The sequence below is a fragment of the Ovis aries genome, chromosome 4, assembly GCF_016772045.2.
Source record: "Ovis aries strain OAR_USU_Benz2616 breed Rambouillet chromosome 4, ARS-UI_Ramb_v3.0, whole genome shotgun sequence".
Taxonomy (NCBI): Eukaryota; Metazoa; Chordata; class Mammalia; order Artiodactyla; family Bovidae; genus Ovis; species Ovis aries.
In genome coordinates, this window is record NC_056057.1 from 16407691 (window position 1) to 16432285 (window position 24595).

The following is a 24595-nucleotide window of genomic DNA, read 5'->3' on the forward strand; positions in this document are numbered from 1 at the left end:
CAGTAGTTCACATACATTTAAAGATATTTTTTCTTGGAGACTAGAACTACTTTAGTTCGCAAGCATTTTTATGGCAAACATTTAAGTGTATTTTAGTTTATACTTTACTTTTTGTTATGGTTTTTGGTTGACTTTTTGGAAACTGAATGACACTTTTAGTTAGACTAATATAGATTCTTATAAAAAATCATACTTTGATCTTGCAAAAGTATTTCTGCTTGAGTCTGCTTATTTGAACATCATATCTATTTAATATTTTTTTAAAAGAAGAAACAAAGGTAAGTGTGATACAATTTTCACTCTGACATTTTGCAAGAGAAAACTCAGAGAAATGAATCTTAATCCAAGAATTCAGTTTTTTTTCTTATTGGGAATATTTCATTTCAATACACCAATTTTTAATACACCTTGCTAAATTATGTATGAGTATTCAGGATTTGGTGGTCCATTTAAAAACTATTACAGTTCTGTTTTACCTTAGGAAAAACACTTGAAATTTGCGATATTAATTTTGCATATAGTCTAAAAGTTGAAAAAGCGAATGTTTTGCCCAGATTGGCCTCTTCTCCTTCACTTACTCTAACATAAATCTGTCCCGTTTGAGAGTGCAGTAGAAGATATGCGGTGATGGAAGAAAGAATTGATATTTAAAGCCATTTCTAATTATAATTCTACTATGACCTGAGAGCGTTATAATTTTTGTCATCTGTACCTGGAAAATTTGGTGTTAAACACCTGTCTTAACAATAGAGGAAAAGTATCTTCAGTGATTTGAATAATCTTGTTGAGGATTGAAGAAAAAATTTTACTGAATCAAATAGTCCTTTCCGTTTGGAGAGGGATTGTTCTAACCAGAATTCAAAGACGATACTCCTTGGTTGTGGTGGTTGTAGCACAGGAAGCAGGCACAAAATAATTTGGGGAAAATGTTTCTAGAAATGAGGAGCAGGCTTAATAGCCTGTTCTTAATAGAACATGCAGTGGAAAATGCTGTTTTATTTGGAAAAGAAGTAAATGATTAGAATTAAGAAACATAATAAAGTTGCTATAATAAACGTAGAAAACGCTTAAGAGTAAAAGTTAATAGTGAATTTAATGTTCTCTTTTGGAACTAAACTTAGGTTAAATGGCTAGGCAGTCATAGGACTGACTGCCAGCCTAGCCACTCATCAGCAGCCCGTATGAACTACTGAGAACAAATGTTTAAATAACTATTGTTAACAAATACTTTGTTGCAAGTATGTCTAAATACAATTCTGTGGTCATTCTGGTCATTAATTTCGCCAGAGAAAAATTAAAAGTATAATAATGTAATAAGAATGCTGAAATATTGACTTTTAGTACTTTGCTTATAAAACACATACATAAGCATGGGTATTATATATGTAGAAATAGGAAAACAAGATGATTTTGAAAATTGTAGTGCTGAGATACAATAATATTTACTATCAACACTTTGAAACATCTCTACATAAAAGACCTTGATGAAGTTGGCAGTGTGCTTTGCTACTCTGCCTTTAGGTCCTTAAGCAGTAACATACGGTGTAGGAATCTGCCTGGAATGAGAATTCAAGAATTAAAAGATGTGCTTGTCCTGCCCAAGGTTTGCAATATGGGTAGAAATTTTATAAGAGTGGAAGTTTTTGCTTGTGGTTCTTGCCAGATTATCTAGCATGTGTCAGAACCCTTATTCTAATGGGTTTATTTTTCCGAGGGCTAAAAGTCACCCTCTGATCTTTATTTGTTTATGGTTGAAGAACTCGAAGAAGGAAGCATTAAGCTTGTGATTACTTTGATCAGCTAGCTCTTTTTAATACGCAGGCGATCTGAATCTTAATGTGGTAGCAATGGCTTTATCGGGTTACACGGATGAGAAGAACTCCCTTTGGAGGGAAATGTGCAGCACTTTACGATTACAGTTAAACAACCCGTATCTGTGCGTCATGTTTGCATTTCTGACAAGTGAAGCAGGATCTTACGACGGAGTATTGGTAAGCTAAGCTGACTTCTGTTTCGTGAGACTCTTCTTTTAAGATAGGAGTTTTCAATATAACTTTGTTAAAATTTGCAAATGTCACTTGCATAAAGTAACATTCCATTTTGATGAATTTATATTATTTAAAACAAGGTATCTTAAAAATTTGGAGTTCATTGATAGCAAACTGAGCTTGATTTTTTTTAGTGGTTTTAATAATAAAATTTAGAGACATAGAAGGATTAAGATTTTATACTTTAGCTGAGGAACTGAGCTCTGGAACTCTGCAACTCCAGATACATATATTTTATATTAAAATATAATCTTTTAAATGTGCATACACTATTTTTTCTTTTTTTCTTTTTTTAGTTAAGTAAATCAGTGCATGATCACTGGTGGTCAGGAAGTCCAAGTATCTTGTCTGAGTGTTTGTCCTGTGCAGACACGCAGACATGTTCCAGTTTGGAAGATAAATGATTGCACTACTTACAGTGGACTATTTTATTTTTATTTTTTCACTGTTTGGTCTTTTCATTGCTGTTTTTTCTTTCCTCTCTCTCCTGCTTTAACCACTCACGACCACATCACTAAATAGGTTCTTTATCACAAAATGGGAAAAGAAAGAAGTGAGTGTTGTTCATCAGTTTTATTATTGGGTTTTAAGCTTCACCTTATTACCACAACTTTATTGGCATTTATTGGGCTTCTTGCTAGCACTGAGAAGAGCTGTCAAATATGAAACGTTTTTCTGTTTTTTTTGGCCATTGTAGCACTTTTAAAAATACAGAATTGATAATTGATTTAAATGTCAGGTCATAAGAATTTCTAAAAACATGTATTTTATTGAGGTACCTTAATGAATATGTTAATAAATGTTGTTGGTGGTGTTCCTTTTGACAGTTATTTAGTTTATGTATTTTGTTTACTTTTAGCAAATTACTATTGAACTTTTTTAACCACTTTCATATCAATATCCAAGAGCAAGTTGGGGGTTTTTTGCCTTGTTTTTACGATTACTACTCTTTTTGTTAAATAGAAGACTTTAAACGTTGTATCTTGAGAAAATAAAATATTTTTAGGAAGTAGAGGATAATGAAGACTAGAAAAAGAAGTGGATTGTTTAGAGTTTAAATTGATAGAGAAGTATATTGTCTAATTATTAAACTTCTGTGTTTCCAATTAAGTGATTATTAAAAATACCCTCTTTTCTTACACCTAAATAAGGGGCATAATTTCTTGAGTAGGAAGTTAATATTTCCAAACTGTGTCGAAAGTGTACCTAAGTAAACTTTATATGTAAGTAATAACTATCATTTTTCTTTTTTAAAAATTGTAAGTTACAGTAATCTCGTGAAAGGTTTTGAATTGGGAAATCAGAAAATATAGGCCTGAGTCCTTGCTCTCAGTTACCTAAGCTAGTCAGGTAACTTTTCAAGGTTTTAGTTTTTTCATCTGTAAGATGGGACACATAATATTTATAACTCTCTCCAGATTAAAATAGTAACACATGCAACATAGTTCAAGAGTTAAATCTAGTTTGTACCAAATATTTGTCTGTCTAGTTTGTCTCCTCTTTAGGGCAGAACCATATTTTATAATTGAGAAAACGCAACTAAGGTATCAACTGAAATGAACCTATGTTTAAAGAGGAAAACCATACTTCAAGGACTGACTTCAGTAGAAATAGGATCTTTTATCCACCCTTAAACTGTATTTTTACTTGACAAAAAATTAATTGTACTTTCTGCATTTATGGTAAACACTTCAAAATAGTATTTTACAATATTGATAAGTATATAAAAACTTAAGAATGTATTATGATGCCTCTTGTTTTGCTACAAGCCACCTACCTATATGACAGTATTTTACTATAGGCACAAAAGTGTATCTGTTTACTTATTAGAGTATGTTTTAAAACTTTGAGTTGAGAAAGATGTATTGATGTTTCTAAATGTGCTATTATATTTACTGATAAGTCACAGATTTCCTAAACTTGCTGATTAACATAGAAGCCAAGGAAAGGTTTCCTCAGTTTCACCAGAATAAATTTCAGTGATGAAAGGATTATTGGCATCTTAAATTTGATAAACTGTACACCACTGCTTTTGTTTTATGTTAAAGTTATATAAGACTGAACTAGTTTTAGTTTTTTTAAAGTAAATTGGTCATCTTTGTATGAATAACCTTAGCACTGAGTTTTCTGAGCATTGCATTAAGAAAGGCATCTTAGTCATGGCTCTGCCAGTATATACACAATAACTTATTAATACATTTGGAAATCAAGTTGTATATTAGGTATAAAATATCTAGTCTGCAAAAATTTAAAACTCACAACACCTGAAAGTAACTCCTTGCTTCTTTTCTTTTCAGTATGAAAACAAGGTTGCCGTACGTGACAGAGTGGCATTTGCTTGTAAATTCCTTAGTGATAGTCAGGTAACAACTAATTTAATTTGATATTTAAATTGATTACCATTTACTGCCAGTGGATTAAAAACTAATATTTATGTTTAAATATGTGTCTGTGAGGTTTATATAAAAATTCTTCTAAAAAATGAGGTAATTTCTTTTAGATTGAGACATAAACATATATCATACCTAAATGTATTTATTTAGGAATGCTGACTTAAAGAGCCTACTGTATAGCACAGGAAACTATACTTAATGTCTTGTAATATCTGTAAGGGAAAATAATCTGAAAAAGAATGTTGTCTATATGTATATATATTTTATGTACAGCAAAGTGATTCATATATGTATATATAAAAGAGCAAAGTGATTCATGACTGAAACTAAAACCAATATAAACCAACTATACTTCAATTAAAAAAAAGGGAGTCTGAGTTAATAGTTTGTTTCTGCCATGATGAGTGAGATTAGTCAGTAGGTAAAGATGTTGAACTTTTTAGTTTAACATCTCTTAGTGATGCTACATTAAAGAATTTCTTCATTTTCTAATACAGTAAACAGGTAGTGCATGAGGGTTTGGCAACCCACTCCAGTACTCTTGCCTGAAAAACCCATGGACAGAGCAGCCTGGCGAGCCAAAGTCCATGTGGTTGCAAAGAGTCAGATAGGACTTAGCAACTGATACTTTCTCATGAATATGCTGTGTAGATAGTGAGAGAGAAGTGTACATAACTAGCTAGTAATCGGAGAAGGCAGTGGCACCCCACTCCAGTACTCTTGCCTGGAAAATCCCATGGACGGAGGAGCCTTGCAGGCTGCAGTCCATGGGGTTGCTAGGAGTTGGACACGGCTGAGTGACTTCCCTTTCATTTTTCACTTTCATGCATTGGAGAAGGAAATGGCCACTCCAGTGTTCTTGCCTGGAGAATCCCAGGGACGGGGGAGCCTGGTGGGCTGCCATCTATGGAGTCGCACAGAGTCAGACACGACTGAAGCGACTGAGCAGCAGCAGCAGCTAATAATACAGTGTGAGACAGTACTAGGGGAACATAAAGCAATCTTGGCTAGAGTCTGGGGTAGGATGAAGTCATGGGGTTGCAAAGAGTTCGACACAACTAAGAGACTGAGCATGCATGCAGCGGAAAATCAGAGAGACTTTATAAGAAATGGTTTGGTGTTTTGTTTGTTTAGGATAAGATTATAAAGGACTCGTGAGCTTTACTGGATCAAAATCCCAAAAGAGATTTTCAAGTTTTTTTGTTTTTTTTTGTTTTTTGCTCTAGGTTTATTGCAGTATAGTTGTTTCACAGTGCTGTGTTAATTTCTGCTGTGCAGCAAGGTGACTCAGTCATGCTTATATACATTCTTTTTCATATTCTTTCCCATTATAGTTTATCACAGGATATGGAATATAATTTTCTGTGGTATGCAGTAGGACCTTCTTGTTTATCCATCCTACGTATAAGAAATGTTTATTGTTGGTAATCTTGAACTTCTCTTCCAATTCAGATTCCATGACTCTATTACATCCTGATAGCCATCAAGAACTTTGCATAATAATGACTGTTGTTGCTCAGACGCTCAGTCATTTCCAACTCTTAGCAACTGCATGGGCTGCAGCCCGCCAGGCTGCTCTGTCCATGGGGTTCTCCCGGCAAGAGTACTGGAGTGGGGTGCCATTTCCTCCTCTAGGGGATCTTCCCGACCCAGTCGTCTGTGTGCCCTGCATTGGCAGGCAGATTCTTTACCACTAGTGCCACCTGGGAAGCTCAATAATAAGGACAGTTTTCTTTAAATTTAAAATAGTAAATTGTCTGTGGATCTTTATAGAACAATTAACAAAACATAGTAAATACCTTTCCTTTTTAAAGAAATATTTTAAATGATCATGGATGCTGTATTGTAATTTATAATAGATGCACACGTAGAGATCACATATCTAGGTTTTCACAAGGGTTTTTGGTTTAAAATGTTTTCCATTAAGAGTAAAATTGTTCCAAATGTAGAATTTATGAAACAGAAAATACCAGTAGTGAAATGGATTGCTTTAGAAAAATAGCTTTGAATTTTCCAGTTAAATAGGTACATCGAAAAGTTGACCAATGAAATGAAAGACGCTGGAAATTTGGAAGGAATACTGCTTACAGGCCTCACTAAAGATGGAGTGGACTTAATGGAGAGTTATGTCGACAGAACTGGAGATGTCCAAACAGCAAGTTACTGCATGTTACAGGTTAGTGCAGTGTGGCAGCAGCAGTTTATTAAGGAGAAAAAAAAATGCTTAGGCTTCTATTTTCTTCCTTTATGGGGTGGATATGCTCGTTTGCTTACTTAGGATCTTTAGGAGACATTTAACTTTAATTTTAATCTAATCACTTGATCTACAAAAGACTTCTGCCTTATTTTATTGTCCCTAAGCCTCCTGCATTGGATTACCCAGTTTTTCCTTTCCCTTTGAGAAGTGTCAGTCTTGAGTTTATGTAGAGTTCAAACGAAGCAGAAAAGCCTCTCTTTGATTTCTCTGATTGTTGACAGAACAACACTGCCTACAAAGAGATTGCCTTTCCCTGACCCGAATTACAGTACCTCTTTCTTGAAGTACAGAAGGCAAGTTACACTCAGCTCTCGGTTCTCATTATTCCCTTTTATTCTCTCATTTCCTCATTTACTAAATGAGCATGACTTGGAGTAACCAGTCATCTATTTTTCTCTCAGTTTTTACTGCCCACTGATTAAAAATGGATTCCTGGCAAAGATTCCCTACAACTTTGCTTTTGTTGGAAAAATGGTGACATTTTAGAGCATTTTCCAGAGATTTCCTAGCTCTCCAGCAGAACTTACCCTTTCCTGGTATTCTCTTTCCTGTTCGTATCCTTTAATGCAGTATAGTAGCATGCTGCATACTGGGTAAACAAAGTAAAATGCTTCCTCCCCCAACCCTACCTTCTTAGGAACAAATGTAAATATTGGCCCACAAACCACAAAGTACACTTACCTTAAGGTATCAGGCTACTGTCCTTCTATAGCGTAAGGTATCGTTGTTTTGTTACCAGAATGAGCTTACATCTATTAAACCACAGTATAGATATATGGCTATGAAATACAAATGGTTGGTAACCTCTTGACAAAGTCTATAAAATCTATTTAAAATGCAGTGTATAATTGGATCTTGCTTTAAAACACCTAGTCTGATAGTCAGCTGCCTTTTAATTGAGGCGTTTCCTCCCTTTATATGGATATGCTCAAGATCTAGTCTGCCCTCGTGCTGTTTGTTTTCTGTGTTGTTTTTCTGTTCCTTTCCTGCCTTCTTTTGGGCTAATTGAGTATTTTAGTATTTTACTTTATTTCATAGGTTGGCTTTTTAGTTATACTTCATTTTCTTCTTCTTTTAAGTAGTTGCTCCAGGTCTAACAATATGCGTCCTTAACTCATGAGTCAGCCATTTAACTCCTCATAGTTTACATTTCAGAGAAGGCGATGGCACCCCACTCCAGTACTCCTGCCTGGAAAATCCCATGGACGGAGGAGCCTGGTGGGCTGCAGTCCATGGGGTCGCGGAGAGTCGGACGCAACTGAGCGACTTCACTTTCACTTTTCACTTTTTTATGCATTGGAGAAGGAAATGGCAACCCACTCCAGTGTTCTTGCCTGGAGGATCCCAGGGATGGGGGAGCCTGGTGGGCTGCTGTCTATGGGGTCGCACAGAGTCGGACACGACTGAAGCGACTTAGTAGCAGCAGCAGTTCACCTTTCACACCTGGTGCATCATGCTTCCTACTTCACCCTTCTCCTCCTGACATTTTCTGCTTTTTGCTTCATGTTTCGTGTTTCAAAACGGTGATCACCGTGTAGCCCCAGGTACAGACCCCCTCCTCTGCTCTGCTGTCATGTGCTGTGTCTCTGCACACATCGTAAAGCCCAGCTTACAGTTGAGTGCTTTTGCTCTTAACAGTCGCTTGTCTTTATGTAAATTATGTGAAGAATGAAGATCCAGGCTTTTATATTTGTTTATTGGCCATGCTGTTTTTTTACTGTCTGTTCCTTACAGTAAACTTAGGTTTCATCTCTTGTCATTTCCCTTTGGCCTTTTTCTTTAGCGTTTCCTATAGTTCAGAGTTGCTGGTGACAGATTCTCATAGCTTAATTTTAATTGAAAATATCTGTTTTGTTCATTTTCTTTCAACACTTTAAAGATGTGGTTTCACAGTCTTCTGGCCTCCATTTTTTCTGATGAGAAATCAGATATTATTGTCTTTGTTTCCCCTGGGCTGCTTTCAAGATTTTCTTTTTGATTCTTAGCAGTTTAAACCTTGAACCTAGTTGTGGTTCTTTTTATCCTGCTTGTAATTCACTCAGGTTTTTGGATCTGCAAGGCAATGTTTTTCATCAGATTTAGGAAGTTTCCAGGCGTTATTTCTTTAAAGTATTTCTCTTTTTGCCTCAGTCTCATTCTCTTCCCTTTCTTGGACTATTATTGCGCAAGTATTAAACCTTTTGATTTTGTCCCACGGGTATCTGAAGCTGTGTTCATTTTCCTTTCATTTGTCCCACTTCTTCAAACTGGATAAATTCTATTGATGTGTTAATTGGCTACTCTTTCACCTTCTATCTGATGTTAGTTTTTCCAGGGAATACTTAATTTCAGTTATTGTACTTTTTAGTTCTAGAGTCTCAATTTTTTTTTTTATTGTTTACATTTTTCAGTTCAGTTCTCTATCCGTTTATAATTAAAACACTTTCTTCTAAGTCTGAATACATGTCTAATAGTTGCATTGAGGTCTTTGCTTACTCTAACATAAGGGCTGTTTAAGGTTTAGTTCTATTAACTTTCTTTTTCCTTTACTTTGAACCACAATTTACCTGTTTCTAATATGTCTAGTTTTTTTCATTGTTCAGTACTGGACATTGTTTGCAGTCCATTATAGAAATCTGGTTTCTTTCCTGCTGAAGTACGTTGGTTAATGCTTTTGGAAGTTTGGTTACTTGCTGATCACTTTGGTCTTAAATTTTACTATTGTGGGAAGCCCATAATATTTCCCAAGTCCTTCTAATTTGATCAGACCTAACCTCTGAACTGTTTTCCTGCACACGTTTTCAGAATTTGATTTTAACTTTTATTGAAATGGTTCTAGAGAAGACTTACTAAATATGAATTGACCAGATTCTTTCTTAGTTTATCCTTAGTGCCACAGAATGGGAAAGAGTGGGATAGGAAAATTTCTGATTTTTCTGTGAGTCTTCTTTTTGAATCAGGGATTTAGTTCTGGCTGCTGCTGCTGCTGCTGCTAAGTCGCTTCAGTCGTGTCCGACTCTGTGTGACCCCATAGATGGCAGCCCACCAGGCTCCCCCGTCCCTGGGATTCTCTAGGCAAGAATGCTGAAGTGGGTTGCCATTTCCTTCTCCAGTGCATGAAAGTGAAAAGTGAAAGTGAAGTCGCTCAGTCGTGTCCGACTCTCAGCGACCTCATGGACTGCAGCCCACCAGCCTCCTCCGTCCATGGGATTTTCCAGGCAAGAGTACTGGAGTGGGGATGCTGTTGCCTTCTCTGTTAGTTCTGGCTAGTTGGTCATAATTAGGAGTACAGTAGATGTTTACTTTTTTAAAAAGTGAAATTGTCAGCTATTAGTTTTTCGTGTGTTCTTTTAGCTAAATTTCACTCTGGTAATTGAAACTAATACTTAATCACTAGGTGAAAGATGTGCTTCTCTGTCTTGATGAGTTGTCTAAAAGTAGATTGTCTTTATTAGCTATTACAGGTTTCTTTTTTCCATAAGATGAATGCGAACTGCTCTCACATTTCACTTTTCTCTGTGGCCCCAAAACTGGAAAACCTTGGCTTCAGATTAATGCCCATTGGATCATTGAGGATAGAGGCTTTTTCTGCTTTGTTCATGTGAAGATAAGGATGGTATCCTGAGCGAGCTAAAAGCAATATGTGAAAACTCAGAGCAAGCATAGGTGAAATGTGGAACGTCACAGCTGCCAGAGAAAGTACAGCTTTTGGAAAAGTCTTACTGGCAGGAAATTGAAGTTGTTAGTGAGAAGGAATCTAAGGTAAATTTAAGGAAAGAAAGTATTCCTTTTCACCATGGCTTAAGGGTCAAAGAACTAAGCATTTTTTGTTCAGTTGTGGGTTCTTTCTTGCCTTTTTTTTTTTTTTTTTTTTACTTTTAAGGAGATAAATACATGTTTTAGTTGAAGGCCAGGCAGAGAATAAGCAGTTTTAATTTTCAAATAGATAGGTATACTAAAATGGCATCTGAATTCCCAGTGCAGTGCTAGATTGAAAGGACCAAGCCCAGTATTATTTCAAATGTGATTGAGCAGTTTTGGTGTGTATTTGGAATGAGTAAATATATTTTGTCAACCTAGAAGTTTAATTGTTGGGAGAAAAAAATAATTGCATTGTTTTTTGACTTTACTGCATTCAACCAGGGAGGTGAATTGATTGCTCTTAGGTCTTTAAACTTAAGAGAGAATTACACTTCCCTGGCCAGACAGAATAGTATACACAGTGCATATGTATGTCACTGGTAGAAGCCAGTTTAAAGTAGTGGAGCTTCCATCAACTACTTATCTGTATCCTCATTAGGAGCCAGCTTTTGGCAAAAAGGTGGCCTGTTTCTTCCCTTGTGACTCACACTCACATGTTGCCTAGAATCTTCAGGCTTAGCCAAGAAAATTTTAGAAACTGAAATAATTCATGTTTTCTTTTTAGGGTTCTCCTTTAGATGTTCTTAAAGATGAAAGAGTTCAGTACTGGATTGAGAATTATAGAAATTTGTTAGATGCCTGGAGGTTTTGGCACAAACGAGCTGAATTTGATATTCACAGGAGTAAGTTGGATCCCAGTTCTAAGCCTTTAGCACAGGTAAGTGCACTGTTTTGGAGAGAATCAAATTGTAACATGCGCCTAATAGCCCAGCCAAAAAAAAGAAGTGTTTACAGCATGTTATATAGGGTCAATTGAGGGTTCAGTTTAATAAATCGCTATTAATAAACTCGTTCTTTTGCTCATGTTGAGTTCCCATTGATGTCTTTGTCTAACCAGACTCTGCTTTGTGTTTAGTTTTCATGTTTTTTTGATCCTACACTTTCTAACAGTCCTCTCAGTGTCTTGCACTTTAATCTAACACAGAACAAACCACAGCAGGCCTAGAGGATCTTAGGCAAACCCAACTCAGTCCTAAGACTGTCTGAGTGAGGCTTTCTGGTCTATTCCAAGACCTTTCAAATTTTAACTACTGTATGTTCTTACACTTTGCACTTGGGTATTGTGTTTTTCTGCACTATTATATGTAATAAGGCAGGATTTGTTTAATAGTACATAAATATATATCTATATGTCTAATTACACATAGAAATTTATTTTTCAAGCAGTAGTTTAAAAAACATGAAATAAGCACTATTTAAAATAAACAAGAATTTACTGTAACACTGTCTTGTTATAACCTAAAAGACTCTTGAAAATACTCTAAAACTGAATTAACTTTGCTGTGCACTTAAAATTATATACTATTGTAGATCGACTGTACTTTGACTTAAAAAAAGCAGCATGAGATCAATTGTTACATAAGCACTTGACATGAGATCACTGTATCTGATTCCAAGTATTAAATCTCATTAGCAGTCAGGTATATCCTCGATGTGAGCACTGGATGGTGCTGTCTTCCTGTTTTAGAAAGTTGAGAAATTACTGTTTGTATTAAAACACCCTGAATATTAATAAAGTAGTGTTACATGATATTTGCTACTACTCTGTATTATACGTGTTTGAGAGTCTAGGAGTTTAAAGGTAAAATGAACAGTTTATATTGCTATTATTCCTGAGTTTTAGCTATTTACTATTATAGGCTCCCTAACTCCTTTTTAATCTTAGAAAATGAGTATTTTCTTTAAAGGAAAATTTTATTCAGAATATTATATCATTGAAATTTGTATCAAAAGTCATTTAGGTATTTTGTTATGTCCCAGTGTAAACTCTTGTTTAGTCTTTGTTATTCCTAAAATTTAGAATCTAATCCTTCTGAGTTTTCCTGTACCTATCAGTGATGTTAGGAAGAATATAACTAAACAAAGTAACAAGAAGTATTCAAATTATGTAACCGCTAAGTAGAAGTCTTAGAACTAGCCGGCTTAGCAGATAACTTACAGTATACAATAAAATTTTAAAAATTATTGAAAGATAATTTGTTAGGACCAAACTTTAGTTATTTTAAATTTTATTCATGAAGTTTGCGTTTTATTTATTTCTCCTTTCACCTGTTTCATAGGTGTTTGTGAGCTGCAATTTTTGTGGAAAGTCCATCTCCTACAGCTGCTCCACTGTTCCCCACCAGGGCCGAGGTTTCAGCCAGTATGGTGTCAGTGGCTCACCAACGAAATCTAAAGTGACAAGTTGCCCCGGCTGTCGAAAGCCCCTCCCTCGCTGTGCACTTTGCCTCATTAATATGGGAACGCCTGTCTCCAGTTGTCCTGGTATGACGTGATTCCATGTAATAATTCAGTATACTCTTTTGAGCTGAAATTGTTTCTACATAATTGATTTAATGATGTTGTAAATAAAAGACATACCACCTTGGGTTTATATTATTTCTAAGAGCAAGCCACTTTGCTGGCTTGGCAGTTTTTGTGTTCTATAATTTATAAAATCTGTACATTGAAAGTAAACTCTCTATCCGCAGTATCTCTAACCACACATGCTTACCAGTTTAAAGTTTGTAAGAAGAGCTTAAATATTAAATAATTATATACTGTTTTCTTACCACTTTTAAATTTTATGCTTAAAAGTCACTGTGGCCTCATCAAGTAACAGATATCTTGTGTGCATAAAGAACTTTTGATCATCTCAAAGCCCTTTGACATTTTCTCTTATTTCATCTTCAAAATCTGCCTGTGAAAATATATGGGGAAAGTATTAACCTAGCATTCAGAGTCCTGTCCTTCTAAGTTTTGGTGTTGTTTCTGCTATGTCCGTCAGCTATTTTGTAAATATATGTACTTTTTTAATGGTTAAAAATACTAGAATTACTGTATACTGCTTAACGTCAACATACAGAGAACATTTTTGAGAATAGTAGATAATCGAATATAAATGTACCTAGTGGCTGGAAATATTTCAGCTATTTATATAAGTTAAAAATCATACTAAGGCAAAAATTTTAGCTAGACACACTTGAATATCTGGCATAGTGGTAAATGAATAAGGAATGAAGAACTGCGTCTGATATCAGAATGCCTGTTTCAGTTCTGGCTCTGTGACGTTTAGTCTGCGAGATTGAGAGTCACTTTAACCCACTTATAAATGGAGTGTTGGACTGGGAGATCCTCCTAGTTATGAAACTTTATAATTCTGTTCTGCAGGTTATTCTTGTAAGTAGTCTGTTTTATTGTTGCTTTAACGTCTGAAAGAGATTTGCTAGTAGTATTGTTACTGTTTTTCAGAATAGATTTTTTTTCTAAAGCATGGATTTCTTTTGTCTATCTTACGTATTTTCAGCAGGGCTGCTGCTCACGGGCTTTCTCTAGTTGCAGGGAGCAGGTGCTGCTCTCTAGTTGCGGCGCGCGGGCTTCTCCCTGTGGCGACTTCTCTTACTGCAGAGCACAGGCCCCAGGACGTGCGGCTTAGTATTGGTGGCGCATGGCCTCAGTTGCCCCGTGGCCCGTGGAGTCTTAGTTCCTGGGGCCAGGGACCGAACTCAGGTCGCTTGCATTGGCAGGTCGATTCCTAACCACTGGGCCACAGGGAAGTCCCCCCGCCCCCGCCCCATCCTTTATTTTTAACAAATGTAGTATGTAACGTTTTAGATGCATGTTAGTCTTGACTTGTTTTCATCCAGGACTTTCACTTTTTACACTGCATGTTGATCACTGTTTTTATGGCCTTGAAAGAAAGCATTAGTCCCTCAGTTGTGTTCAGCTCTTTATGATTCCATGGACTGTAGCCCGCCAGGTTCCTCTGTCCATAGAATTCCTCAGGCAAGAGGACTGGAGTGAGTTGCCGTATCCTTTTCCATCTTTCCAACCCAGGGATTGAACCCAAGTCTCCCCTATTACAGACCGATTCTTTACCATCTGAGCCACCAGGGAAGGCGTTGCTACTAATGAATAGAAAATAACAATTTGAGATAAAAATCTACTACAGTGAGAGAACAAGGAAGCAAAATATGGTGTCTAGTAAGTTCTATGTGAACTTAAATACTTAGAAATGATTGAACTTAATATGTCTTTTGGACCATAAGTCTCAGCAAATTGTAATGGCTAGAGTGCTATTGCTTTTTGCTAGGTTCTAGCTTTTCAGGTTTTTCTACTTTTGAAATAGGTAAGAAAAGATAAAAACAGTTTTCTAGAATTTGAAGAAAATTAAACCATAAAGCATTTTAAGCTCTGTTATAAAGGCTATTAATTTAATGAAAAGTCAACACCCAGGTTTATCAAGTCTTAAAACTTTCTCATATTTGCTTCAAATTTTTGTTTAAAAATTTGCTGCAGAAATAATGTCTCTATAAATTTGAATACTTGTTTAATGCACTAAGTTAAGGCTGATTGCTAGGATGACTCAAAGATCCTCGTGGAGCTTATGATATATAAATGTATAAATGAGCATGGATAGCTAACATAAAATAAATTATATGTTCTAGAAAATAAATACTAGTTCAGAATCTTTGGGGCTTCCCAGCTGGTGCCAGTGATAAAGAATCCGCCTGCCAGTGCAGGAGATGCAAGAGATGTAGGTTCAAACCCTGAGTCAGGAAGATCCCCTGGCATAGGAAATGGGAACCCTCTCCAGTATTCTTGCCTGGAGAATTCCATGGACAAGAGGAACCTGGAAGGCTACAGTCCATGGGCTTGTAAAAAGTTAGACACGACTGAGCAACTGAGCATGCCTGTCCACAGGTCCTTTTATCTGTCATTCCCAAATCTCTATAATATTTGAAAAGCCAAAGTTTAGGTTTTTTTTTGAATTTTCAAAATCTGATTTGGCAAAAGAAAAAAATCTGTTCAGGATTGACATGAGGTTATTAAAGTTTTTATTTCTCTTGTTTGTGAACATTCATATATTTCATCACAGAAATACTGTTGTGTTTAATTACAGGATGCTGCCTCAAGAGTTACACCTCAGGGGGTGTAATTTAATATTTGCTCATTATTTTTCTAACATCCCTAAATATTTCAAATTCTGAAATACACTTGGCTCTCTAAGGTGAATGCTGCTAAGTCGCTTCAGTTGTGTCCAACTCTGTGCAACCCCATAGACAGCAGCCCACCAGGCTCCCTCGTCCCTGGCATTCTCCAGGCAAGAATACTGGAGTGGGTTGCTATTTCCTTCTCCAATGCATGAAGGTGAAAAGAGAAAGTGAAGTCACTCAGTCATGTCCGACTCTTAGCGACCCCATGGGCTGCAGCCTACCAGGCTCCTCTGTCCATGGGATTTTCCAGGCAAGAGTACTAGAGTGGGGTGCCATTGCCTTCTCTAAGGTGAATAAGGGGTATTTTAGATATTTTATAAAGAAAATATTAGGAATTTTGAAAGAAGATAACATTGCTTCTGTCTGAAAAACTCCCCCCCACCCCCCACCAAAATAAAGATGCCATTTAAGCTAGTCCTCTAAAGTTTGATAGATTTAAGTATGTGAAGATTTTAGAGAAGCCTGCCCAGGTTGTAGCAGAGTACAAAGTATGTAGTAGAGTAAAGAGATTGGTAACGATGGTAATCACCACGAGTCTGCGGAGACCACTGAGTAGATGAGTGTGATGGGGTCTAGGGAACAGTGTAGGAAGGCAGATTGAACTGAGTTAATTATGGAGCAGTAAGCGTTTTCCTTTTTTATTCTGTAAAATCAGAAGACTCTTGAATTCTTAAAATAGGACCTGCTGCTGCTGCTGCTGCTAAGTCGCTTCAGTCGTGTCCGACTCTGTGCGACCCCAGAGACGGCAGCCCACCAGGCTCCCCCGTCCCTGGGATTCTCCAGGCAAGAACACAAGAGTGGGTTGCCATTTCCTTCTCCAATGCATGAAAGTGAAAAGTGAACATGAAGTCACTCAGTCGTGCCCGACCCTCAGCGACCCCATGGACTGCGGCCCACCAGGCTCCCGCATCCATGGGAATTTCCAGGCAAGAGTACTGGAGTGGGGTGCCATTGCCTTCTCCAAAAATAGGGCCTAATAGAAATCAAGTATTGGCTCATGGCAGTGTAAAGATTCAGGTGAACAAACCTCCTTTTAACTCTGTGTGCAGCTAGAGATGCATGAATCCATCATGTTTTGTGATGCAAATGCCCAGAGTTTCCATAAGTTTATTTAACTGAGGGTTGCAAATTTTTATACAGGGTTGTGCTTTCAAAGTTGGACCTCTTTAGAAGTGTCTCATTGAATTTATAACTATACATATTTAGTTATGTTTACAAATTATAAACTAATTTCACATTAAAAATTATAAACATTATCTATTTAACAGTGCCTGTTTTGCTAAATACTAGAAATGTTACAAAACAGACAAAAATCCCTGCCGTTATAGAGCTTAACTTTTCGCTGTGATAGATTTGTAAGAGATTATATATTCGTTTATTCTTCTTCTTACTGTCATCATTATCGTTTTGTTATTCTAGTTAGTGCCTAAGTGAAACTCTCGTTTCCCCTTACGTATTCTGTGGCACTTACCTTCATGATTCACTATAAATGTTTTAATTTTAAAAGCTGTTTGAGGGACTTCCCTGGCAATTGAGTGGTTAAGACTCTGTGCTTCCACTGCAAGGGGTGCAGGCTCCACCCCTGGTGGGGACTTAAGATCGTGCATGCTGTTTGGCATGACCAAATATATAAAATTTAAAAGCAAAAATTATTTTTAAAAATTGAAAAAATATGACATGACATTCTAACATGTATACTATCATTTGAATTGAATCGCCAGTCTATGTCTGACGCAGGATGCAGCATGCTTGGGGCTGGTTCATGGGGATGACCCAGAAAGATGTTATGGGGAGGGAGATGGGAGGGGGGTTCATGTTTGGGAATGCATGTAAGAATTAAAGATTTTAAAATTTAAAAATAAAAACTAAAAAAAAAAAAAAAAAAAGAAAAAATAAAGTAAAAGCTGTTTGATCTTTAAAAGCCTTCTCACATAGCAGTGAGGTAGTGTTATTTTAAGCTTTATCAGAAGCCTAAGACTTAATCTGTCCTGGATTCAGTCTGTTTTCTCTATGGATTAGAAGTTACAAAAGCAAAGAGGAAATCACCAGTGAGAACTATACACAAAAGTATAAAATGCTTTATCCTTAAAAGGTCTATATTTTCTTTCTCCCCTCTTTTCCTTCCTTTCATTATTAATTGTTTTTATTAAGCTTTTAGGAAGAGTTTCAGTGTGTATATATCTTAAATCCTTGAACCACCTTTATATCACCATTACAAAATGATATAAGTATATTAAAAAACTGTTTGCAAGACTGTCCCAGTAGTAGTGTGATCAGCAATGACCCAGGTGAACTTTTGAATATAGCGTTATGTCTTAATGGGTACACAGTTGCTTATTTAAGCTTAATATTTTTACTTATCTTACTATCCTTTTCTCCATATATGGTCATAAAATATTTTGATTTGCTGTTTTAGAATGAAATGAAACATATTCAGGTGGCCAAAATTAATAGAATGAGGATTTTTCAAGCATTGCAAGTTACATAAATGTGTGTGTGTGAATGTAAATGTATAAATAACATTTTTCTTCAACTTTTTGTGGACTCTAATACAAATGTCTAGAAATGTACACATCACGTACTGTGATAAATCAGTCGTCAGTGGGTCTCCCACCCTGCTTAAGATAATACTGTCTATACCAGTGCCTTGGGTCATTTCTCCCTGCCTCTTCACAACTCTTTGGGCTCCTCCTCAAAGGTCACTACTGTCCTAAACCATCTATTAATTTCGTCTCTTGCTTGTCTGTGTAGTTTTATCACACTTTACTTTTGCCTGTGTTTTAAACTCTATAAATGAATCAAATGGCATATGTCCTTTGACTTGCTGTTTTTACTCAGCCTTGGAGTTTTTTTGTATTTTAGTTTCAGTTGTGCTGATGAATGTAGTTGTGATTTACTCATTTTTATTACTACTTACCATTTATGACTGTAACACAAATTCTTCCGTTGGACATTTGTTTCTTTACAGATTTTTATTATTATGAACATTCCTGCACAGAAGTTTCTTTAGTTCATTTTCCTGGAAGCCAAGGGATTCCCTCATGACTCAGTGTAAGGAATCTGCCTGCAGATCAGGAGACCTGGGTTCAGTGCCTGGATTGGGAAGATCCCCTGGAGAAGGAAATGGCAACTCATCCCAGTATTCTTGCCTGGTGAATATATGGGTAGAGGAGCCTGGCAGACTATAGTCCATGGGGTCTTAAGAGTCGGACACGACGCAGTGACTAAATCGCCAGAGAGCTGCTGAGTCATACTGTTTGCTAATGTTGTATTTAGGATTTTATGTCTGTTCAGGAGGGAGATTGGCCTGTAATCTTCTTTTTTATGTTACCTTTGTCTGGTTTTGTTAGCAAAGTTATACCTGCCTTATGAAAGGCATTGGGGAATTTCCCCTCTTTTCCTACACTTTGGAAAAGTGTGTGCGCGTGCTAACCCGCTTCAGTTGTGTCTGACTCTGTGCGGCCCTGTGGACTGTACCCTGCCAGTTTCCTCCATCCATGGGATTCTCCAGGCACTGGAGTGGGTTACCATTTCATCCTTCAGGGGATCTTCCCAACCCAGGGATCAAACCCACGTCTCTTATGTCTCCTGTGTTGGCAGGTGGGTTCTTTACCTCTGGTGCCAATTGGGAAGCCCTGAAGTTTGTGTAGAACTCACCTGTAAACCAAACTTGGTATTTTCTTTATGAGAAGATTTTTAAACTACTGATGATTTCTCTAAAATTGTTAATTCGGATTACTTCTTAGTAGGTTTGATAATGTCTGTTTTTCCACTTATTATTGACTGTTAAAAATACAAGAAATTCTGGTTATTATTTTTCAATCTAAACTATATTCTAACATTAAAACTGCTATTTCAGTATGATGTGTGATTTGTATTTTGACATAATTTCAGATCTACCTTTTAAGAAATTTTGAGTCAAGTATTATGCTATAGTTAATGAAGATCATTGTTTTTAACCCATAGGAGGATCCAAATCAGATGAAAAAGTAGACTTGAGCAAGGACAAAAAATTAGCTCAGTTTAACAACTGGTTTACATGGTGTCACAATTGCAGGCACGGTGGACATGCCGGACACATGCTTAGCTGGTTCAGGTAATCAGTTCTTTCCTTCTTTAGTAGGCTTGGGGTGACAGGAGATAAAGCGGAGGGCCTTTTGAACACTTCAGGTTTATACAGCCAGGGGATGGATGGGTTTGATTTTTACTGTCACTTAACACAGATGATGCAGACATTTGTATCACTAGTTTGTATAACCTTAAACTATAAAATTAATACTTACAGTTTAAGAAACTTTAATAAATGTATGGGTTAAATGTTTGAAAAGCATTATTTAACTTTATTTAGAGAGAGGATATATTTACAGTTTTTTACAACTGACTGAATATTCCATCATATATAAGGTCTAGTATGTAACTGAGTTAAACAATAGAATACATGTCAAACTCCTGTAATAGTTATCTTTTATATAAGCTTGTTACGTAGAAAATAAACATTTCATACAAAGGAGACTCAAGATCATATTTAACTCTTACTTTGAGGGCTTCCCTTATAGTTTAGTTGGTAAAGAATCCACCTGCAGTGCAGGAGATCCAGGTTCGATCTGTGGGCTGGCAAGACCCCCTGGAGAAGGGATAGGCTACCCACTCCAGTAATCTTGGGCTTCCCTTGTGGCTCAGCTGGTAAAGAATCCGACTGCAGTGTGGGAGACCTGGGTTTAGATCCCTGGGTTGGGACGATCCCCTGAAGAAGGGAAAGGCTACCCACTCCAGTATTCTGTCCTGGAGCATTCCACGGAAGGTACGGGGGTCCAAAGTCCGTGGGGGTCGCAAAGAGCCGGGCACAACTGAGCGACTTTCATCTCACTTTGGGTGGTGCCAGTGGCCCTGCGCTCTTCATTGCTCTGACTTCTGCACCCAGTTTGTCACACTGGCATAGACCTAAACTCTGAGCACAGACTGTTACGGTCATAACTGTAAACGAGATACGTTTAGAAAGGAAAGCTGTTCATTTTTCGGTAACTTTTTCCCCATGTTCAGCTTGGTGCTTATTTCTAGTTTAATGCTTTTGGTCTTCAGGTTTTTAATTCCTGTATCTTTCCAAATGCCATTTTGAAAACTTGCATTATAGATATGAATAGGCTATATGATAAATGTGTGTAGGTATGTGTAGTTTAGATTTTTACCTGTGACTTGGCTTGTGTTTCAGGGATCACGCCGAGTGTCCCGTGTCTGCATGCACGTGTAAATGTATGCAGTTGGACACAACAGGGAATCTGGTACCCGCAGAGACTGTCCAGCCATAAAATGCTGTCACCTGAAGAGGCACCTTCAAGTGCAGAGCTCCCTAAGAGAGGTCCTTCGTAGCTCAGAAGCATACCTCAGAACAAGCCACTCATGACTTTCCTGTAATGGGAAAATAAATCATTCTATCAAATCAGCAATTTGATGTTTGGGTGATTTTGATATACTTCACAGAGAGAAATGCTGCTGAAATGAACATCAGAGTGTGAGCATCAATTCTGTTCAGTAGTTTGAAGACGTTCATTTTGGAAAGAACTTCCTCGGGTTTTGTTGAAATTATGAGTGCTCTGCAAGCAGCTTCTGGAATCACTAAGAACAGACATTGAACCCATACATACCTGTTACGTTGAAATTGGATATCTTTCAGTAAAATCTACGCACTTTTGAAATAGAATAATTTGAATAATTAAGTGGTTGAGATAGTAGTTTAAGCTCAACCATGGTTAGTTTCCCTTCAGATAATATTGTGGGTTTTTACTTTTAGAATTAGAAAGACTCCTCCTACCCTACACTGGAGAGTTATTTCTCAGTGTATGATTGATACATATTTTTTAAGGAGTCTTTTCTCTCATACACTTTGATTTTAAGATAAATCTTTTGGCACTGACGTTTACTGTCTTCCTAAGAAAGGTCAAAATTGAGAATGTGTCTTATGACTTTTTCTCATATGAAGAGAAAAATATGCACCATTTTAAGGAAAAGTGTATAAAATTTTCCATTTCCATGTTTTGCTTTCCCAGTGTCCTGATTTGTCTTCCAGGGTTTCTTTCCCTGTTAGTTCATCAACTTATGCTCATCATCTGGAAGCATTGTGCAGAATGCAGAGTCTGTACAAGGTTTTATGTGACCAACCATTCAGCATAATCTATATGTCCCTACTGTGAGAGCCCCTCTTGTAGAATATTCTGTTTTTTCAAAGGTAGATGGAGATGTTGAGGGAAACAGAGTCACTTTGGAGACAATTTCATCTTTTTACATTTCTAAAAATAAGTATATCTGAGCCAATACAGGGATTTCATTTTAAAATTTTATTTTTTCCCTTTTCACAGCTAAATAGTTAAAAGAGAAATACGAAGATTTATAACATCATCTGACATATGCAGAGGACTGAATTTCATAGTTAAAGTTGTACTTTTAGAAAAATAGTAAGCCTGAAACTTAGATTTTGAAGAAGAAATATAGAATTTCAGAAGCTTTTATTTTAGCCATTTTACCTGGTAAAACTAAGATCTATTAGATTAATTTGAGATAAGATCTAACTCCTGAACAAAGGCAGATTAAATTTATTTTTTGCTTTGAGGTCTTTTTACAAAAGGTCCTTTTCTAGGAAAAAATTGCATATCTACAGTAAACATCTCATCAAGACGATCTTTTGTTTAAATCAAAGAACTGGAAATAGTTGTGTGTGTGTGTGTGTGTGTGTCTGTGTGTATGTATTTGGGTTTTTTAAACAAAGATTGTTACTAAGGGGACTTTTTCTAGTCTTCTAAGTAAGTCTTCCTGATTTCACTTTATTAAAATATAACCTTTTCCCTTAAAGTTGCTTCAGGTGAAGTGTTTCTTTCAAATTTACTCTGTCCATAGTATGAAAAATTGGCTTTAATGTCAAACTGTCATAGACATTTTTATTTCTCCTTAGCTAAAGTAAGGTAAATTTTTTGAGTTGACGTTTAGGTTAGGGTTATATCTAAAATATGTGTAATTTTTGGAAATACAATATAGGACATAAAGTCTGTTATATAATATGCTTGTTTATAACCAAAGGGTGACATTTTTACAAATAATTGTTTAAACCTATGTGTCAGTCTCCTAATATTTTCTGTGATCTCAAATATTCCTGTAAGATGTTTATTATGCTTATTTTGCATCTCATTGTATATGGACCATGAAAATAGGTTAATTTTTCATTTTTATTACTAGTTCACTAATATTGGGGTTTAGAAAATGAGAGATTTTACGTAAACATGTTAAATAGAAGTGTTTAATAAAGATGTTTTTTTTAATTTAAAAAATTGACATCAACACACCTAATCTAGAAATTGTATATGACCACTCTGCAAATAATACAGTGAGATAATATCTGTTACTTTGGTGGCAAATTTGATACTTAATATTAGAAGTAACTTTTTTTGTTGACTCTGTTTTTCAGCTTTCCAGAATGATGATTCTTTAAAATGGTTTATTTTAAAAGTATCTTTCCATTGTCAGTGCTACACACAGTAAGTATTAGAGTTAGGAACAATGTAGTTCTGTGTTTAATTGCATGGCTGAATGTAATTTCAGTCACTCATTTACAGATACTCAAAGTATGGGCTTTGAAATTTAAGTTATAATCCTAGCCCCAGTGTCTTGGCTAAGTGACCTAACCTTTTTGAGCTTCAATTTCCTAATACATTTCTCCTTCATAGGGTAATTGGGAGTGTTAGGTTATGAAATAAACATGGAGTGTTATATCTTTGTCACAGAATGCTCTGTAAAAGTAGTGCTTAACAGTCATTGTTACCTAATCTTTATTGGTTACCCATGTGTCAGTACATTTTAATTAAATGTGATATACTTTAAACAAAGTATAAATTCCTCTCAGTAGTAAACATTTCCCAAGGGCTTGTTTTCCCAAATCTGAATCAATACAAATCTTTCTTTTGAGATAGAACTTCACTGCTTTTGTTTATCCTGTATTTTGACTACTACTTCTTCCCTATATGAAGAAGTCCTCTGAACAACCACCTAGGATTTTAGTGTGACAGAAGAGGGAACCCAGGGATGAAAATTAAAATTTGGGTCAATCTACACAGGCAACTCTTGAAAACTTGAGGTTGTTTTCGTATCTATGTGCAACTCTTATATCCTGGCCTTCATAGGAGAAAATATCTAGGATTTTCTCAGTATAATCCTTCCTTTCCTGCCATTCTTTTATACTTGATGTTCATTTAAGTTAAAATTTTGGGGTAGTGGTGGTAATAAAAAAGGAAGTACACTGTGAAGTCTATTTTCCCTTGGGATAGCTATGTAAATTCATAAATAAAGTGAATATCTGCTTGGCTGGTGGCTCGGTCGTAAAAAACCTGCTTACTAATGCAGGAGATGCGGGTTTGATCCCTGGAGAAAGAAATGGCAACCCACTCCAGTGTTCTTGCTTGGGGAATCTCCTGGACAGAGGAGCCTGGCGGGCTGCCGTCCATGGAGTCACGAAAGAGTTGGACAGAACTCAGTGGCAAAGCAGCAACCACAAAGTGAATATCTAATCCCACAGTATGTTTCTGAGAATAGTAGTTACTATCGGTGCTTCTTACATGCCGGGTACCATGCACATAACCGTGTTTAGGCCTCACGGTAGCCCTGTGAGGCAGATTCGCTATTACTGTGCCCATTCTGCACGTGAGGTGGTTAAGGGGTAGGGACGTTGGGTCACTTGTGCTAGGTTATACAGCTAATTACAGCAGAGCCAAGACTTAGACTCCAGTAGTCTGACTTCCCAGTCTGCACTTCTCATGTTTCATACTTCTCTGTCCTACTTTGTGGGCTGTGTATCAGAGGATAATCCACCACGACAAAGGAGGGTTTACTATATTTACTATTTATACACCAAAAGAGAAAAGCAAGCAAACAAACATGTCAGTGGCTTTTGGGATACAAAAGGCAGTCATAAAATCTAAACATTGGTTCCCGATCTGTACTTTCATTTTGTTTTTAATCATGAAAAGGAAATATTTTTCC

General features: G+C 36.5%; 1 protein-coding gene across 6 annotated transcripts in view; it reads left to right on the forward strand.

The window, feature by feature from the left end:
- Positions 1–23445, forward strand: part of MIOS (meiosis regulator for oocyte development) — a 39540-nt gene extending 16095 nt beyond the window's left edge. For all 6 annotated transcript variants that reach the window (XM_042248402.2, XM_042248404.2, XM_042248399.2 and 3 more), the window contains exons 6-12: positions 1822–1991; positions 4346–4411; positions 6459–6617; positions 11104–11256; positions 12659–12863; positions 19541–19670; positions 20784–23445. In XM_042248402.2, the coding sequence (XP_042104336.1) occupies positions 1822–1991; positions 4346–4411; positions 6459–6617; positions 11104–11256; positions 12659–12863; positions 19541–19670; positions 20784–20880 (980 nt within the window). In that variant the 3' untranslated portion in view covers positions 20881–23445. The remainder of the gene's footprint in view (positions 1–1821; positions 1992–4345; positions 4412–6458; positions 6618–11103; positions 11257–12658; positions 12864–19540; positions 19671–20783) is intronic.
- Positions 23446–24595: the final 1150 nt, after the last annotated feature.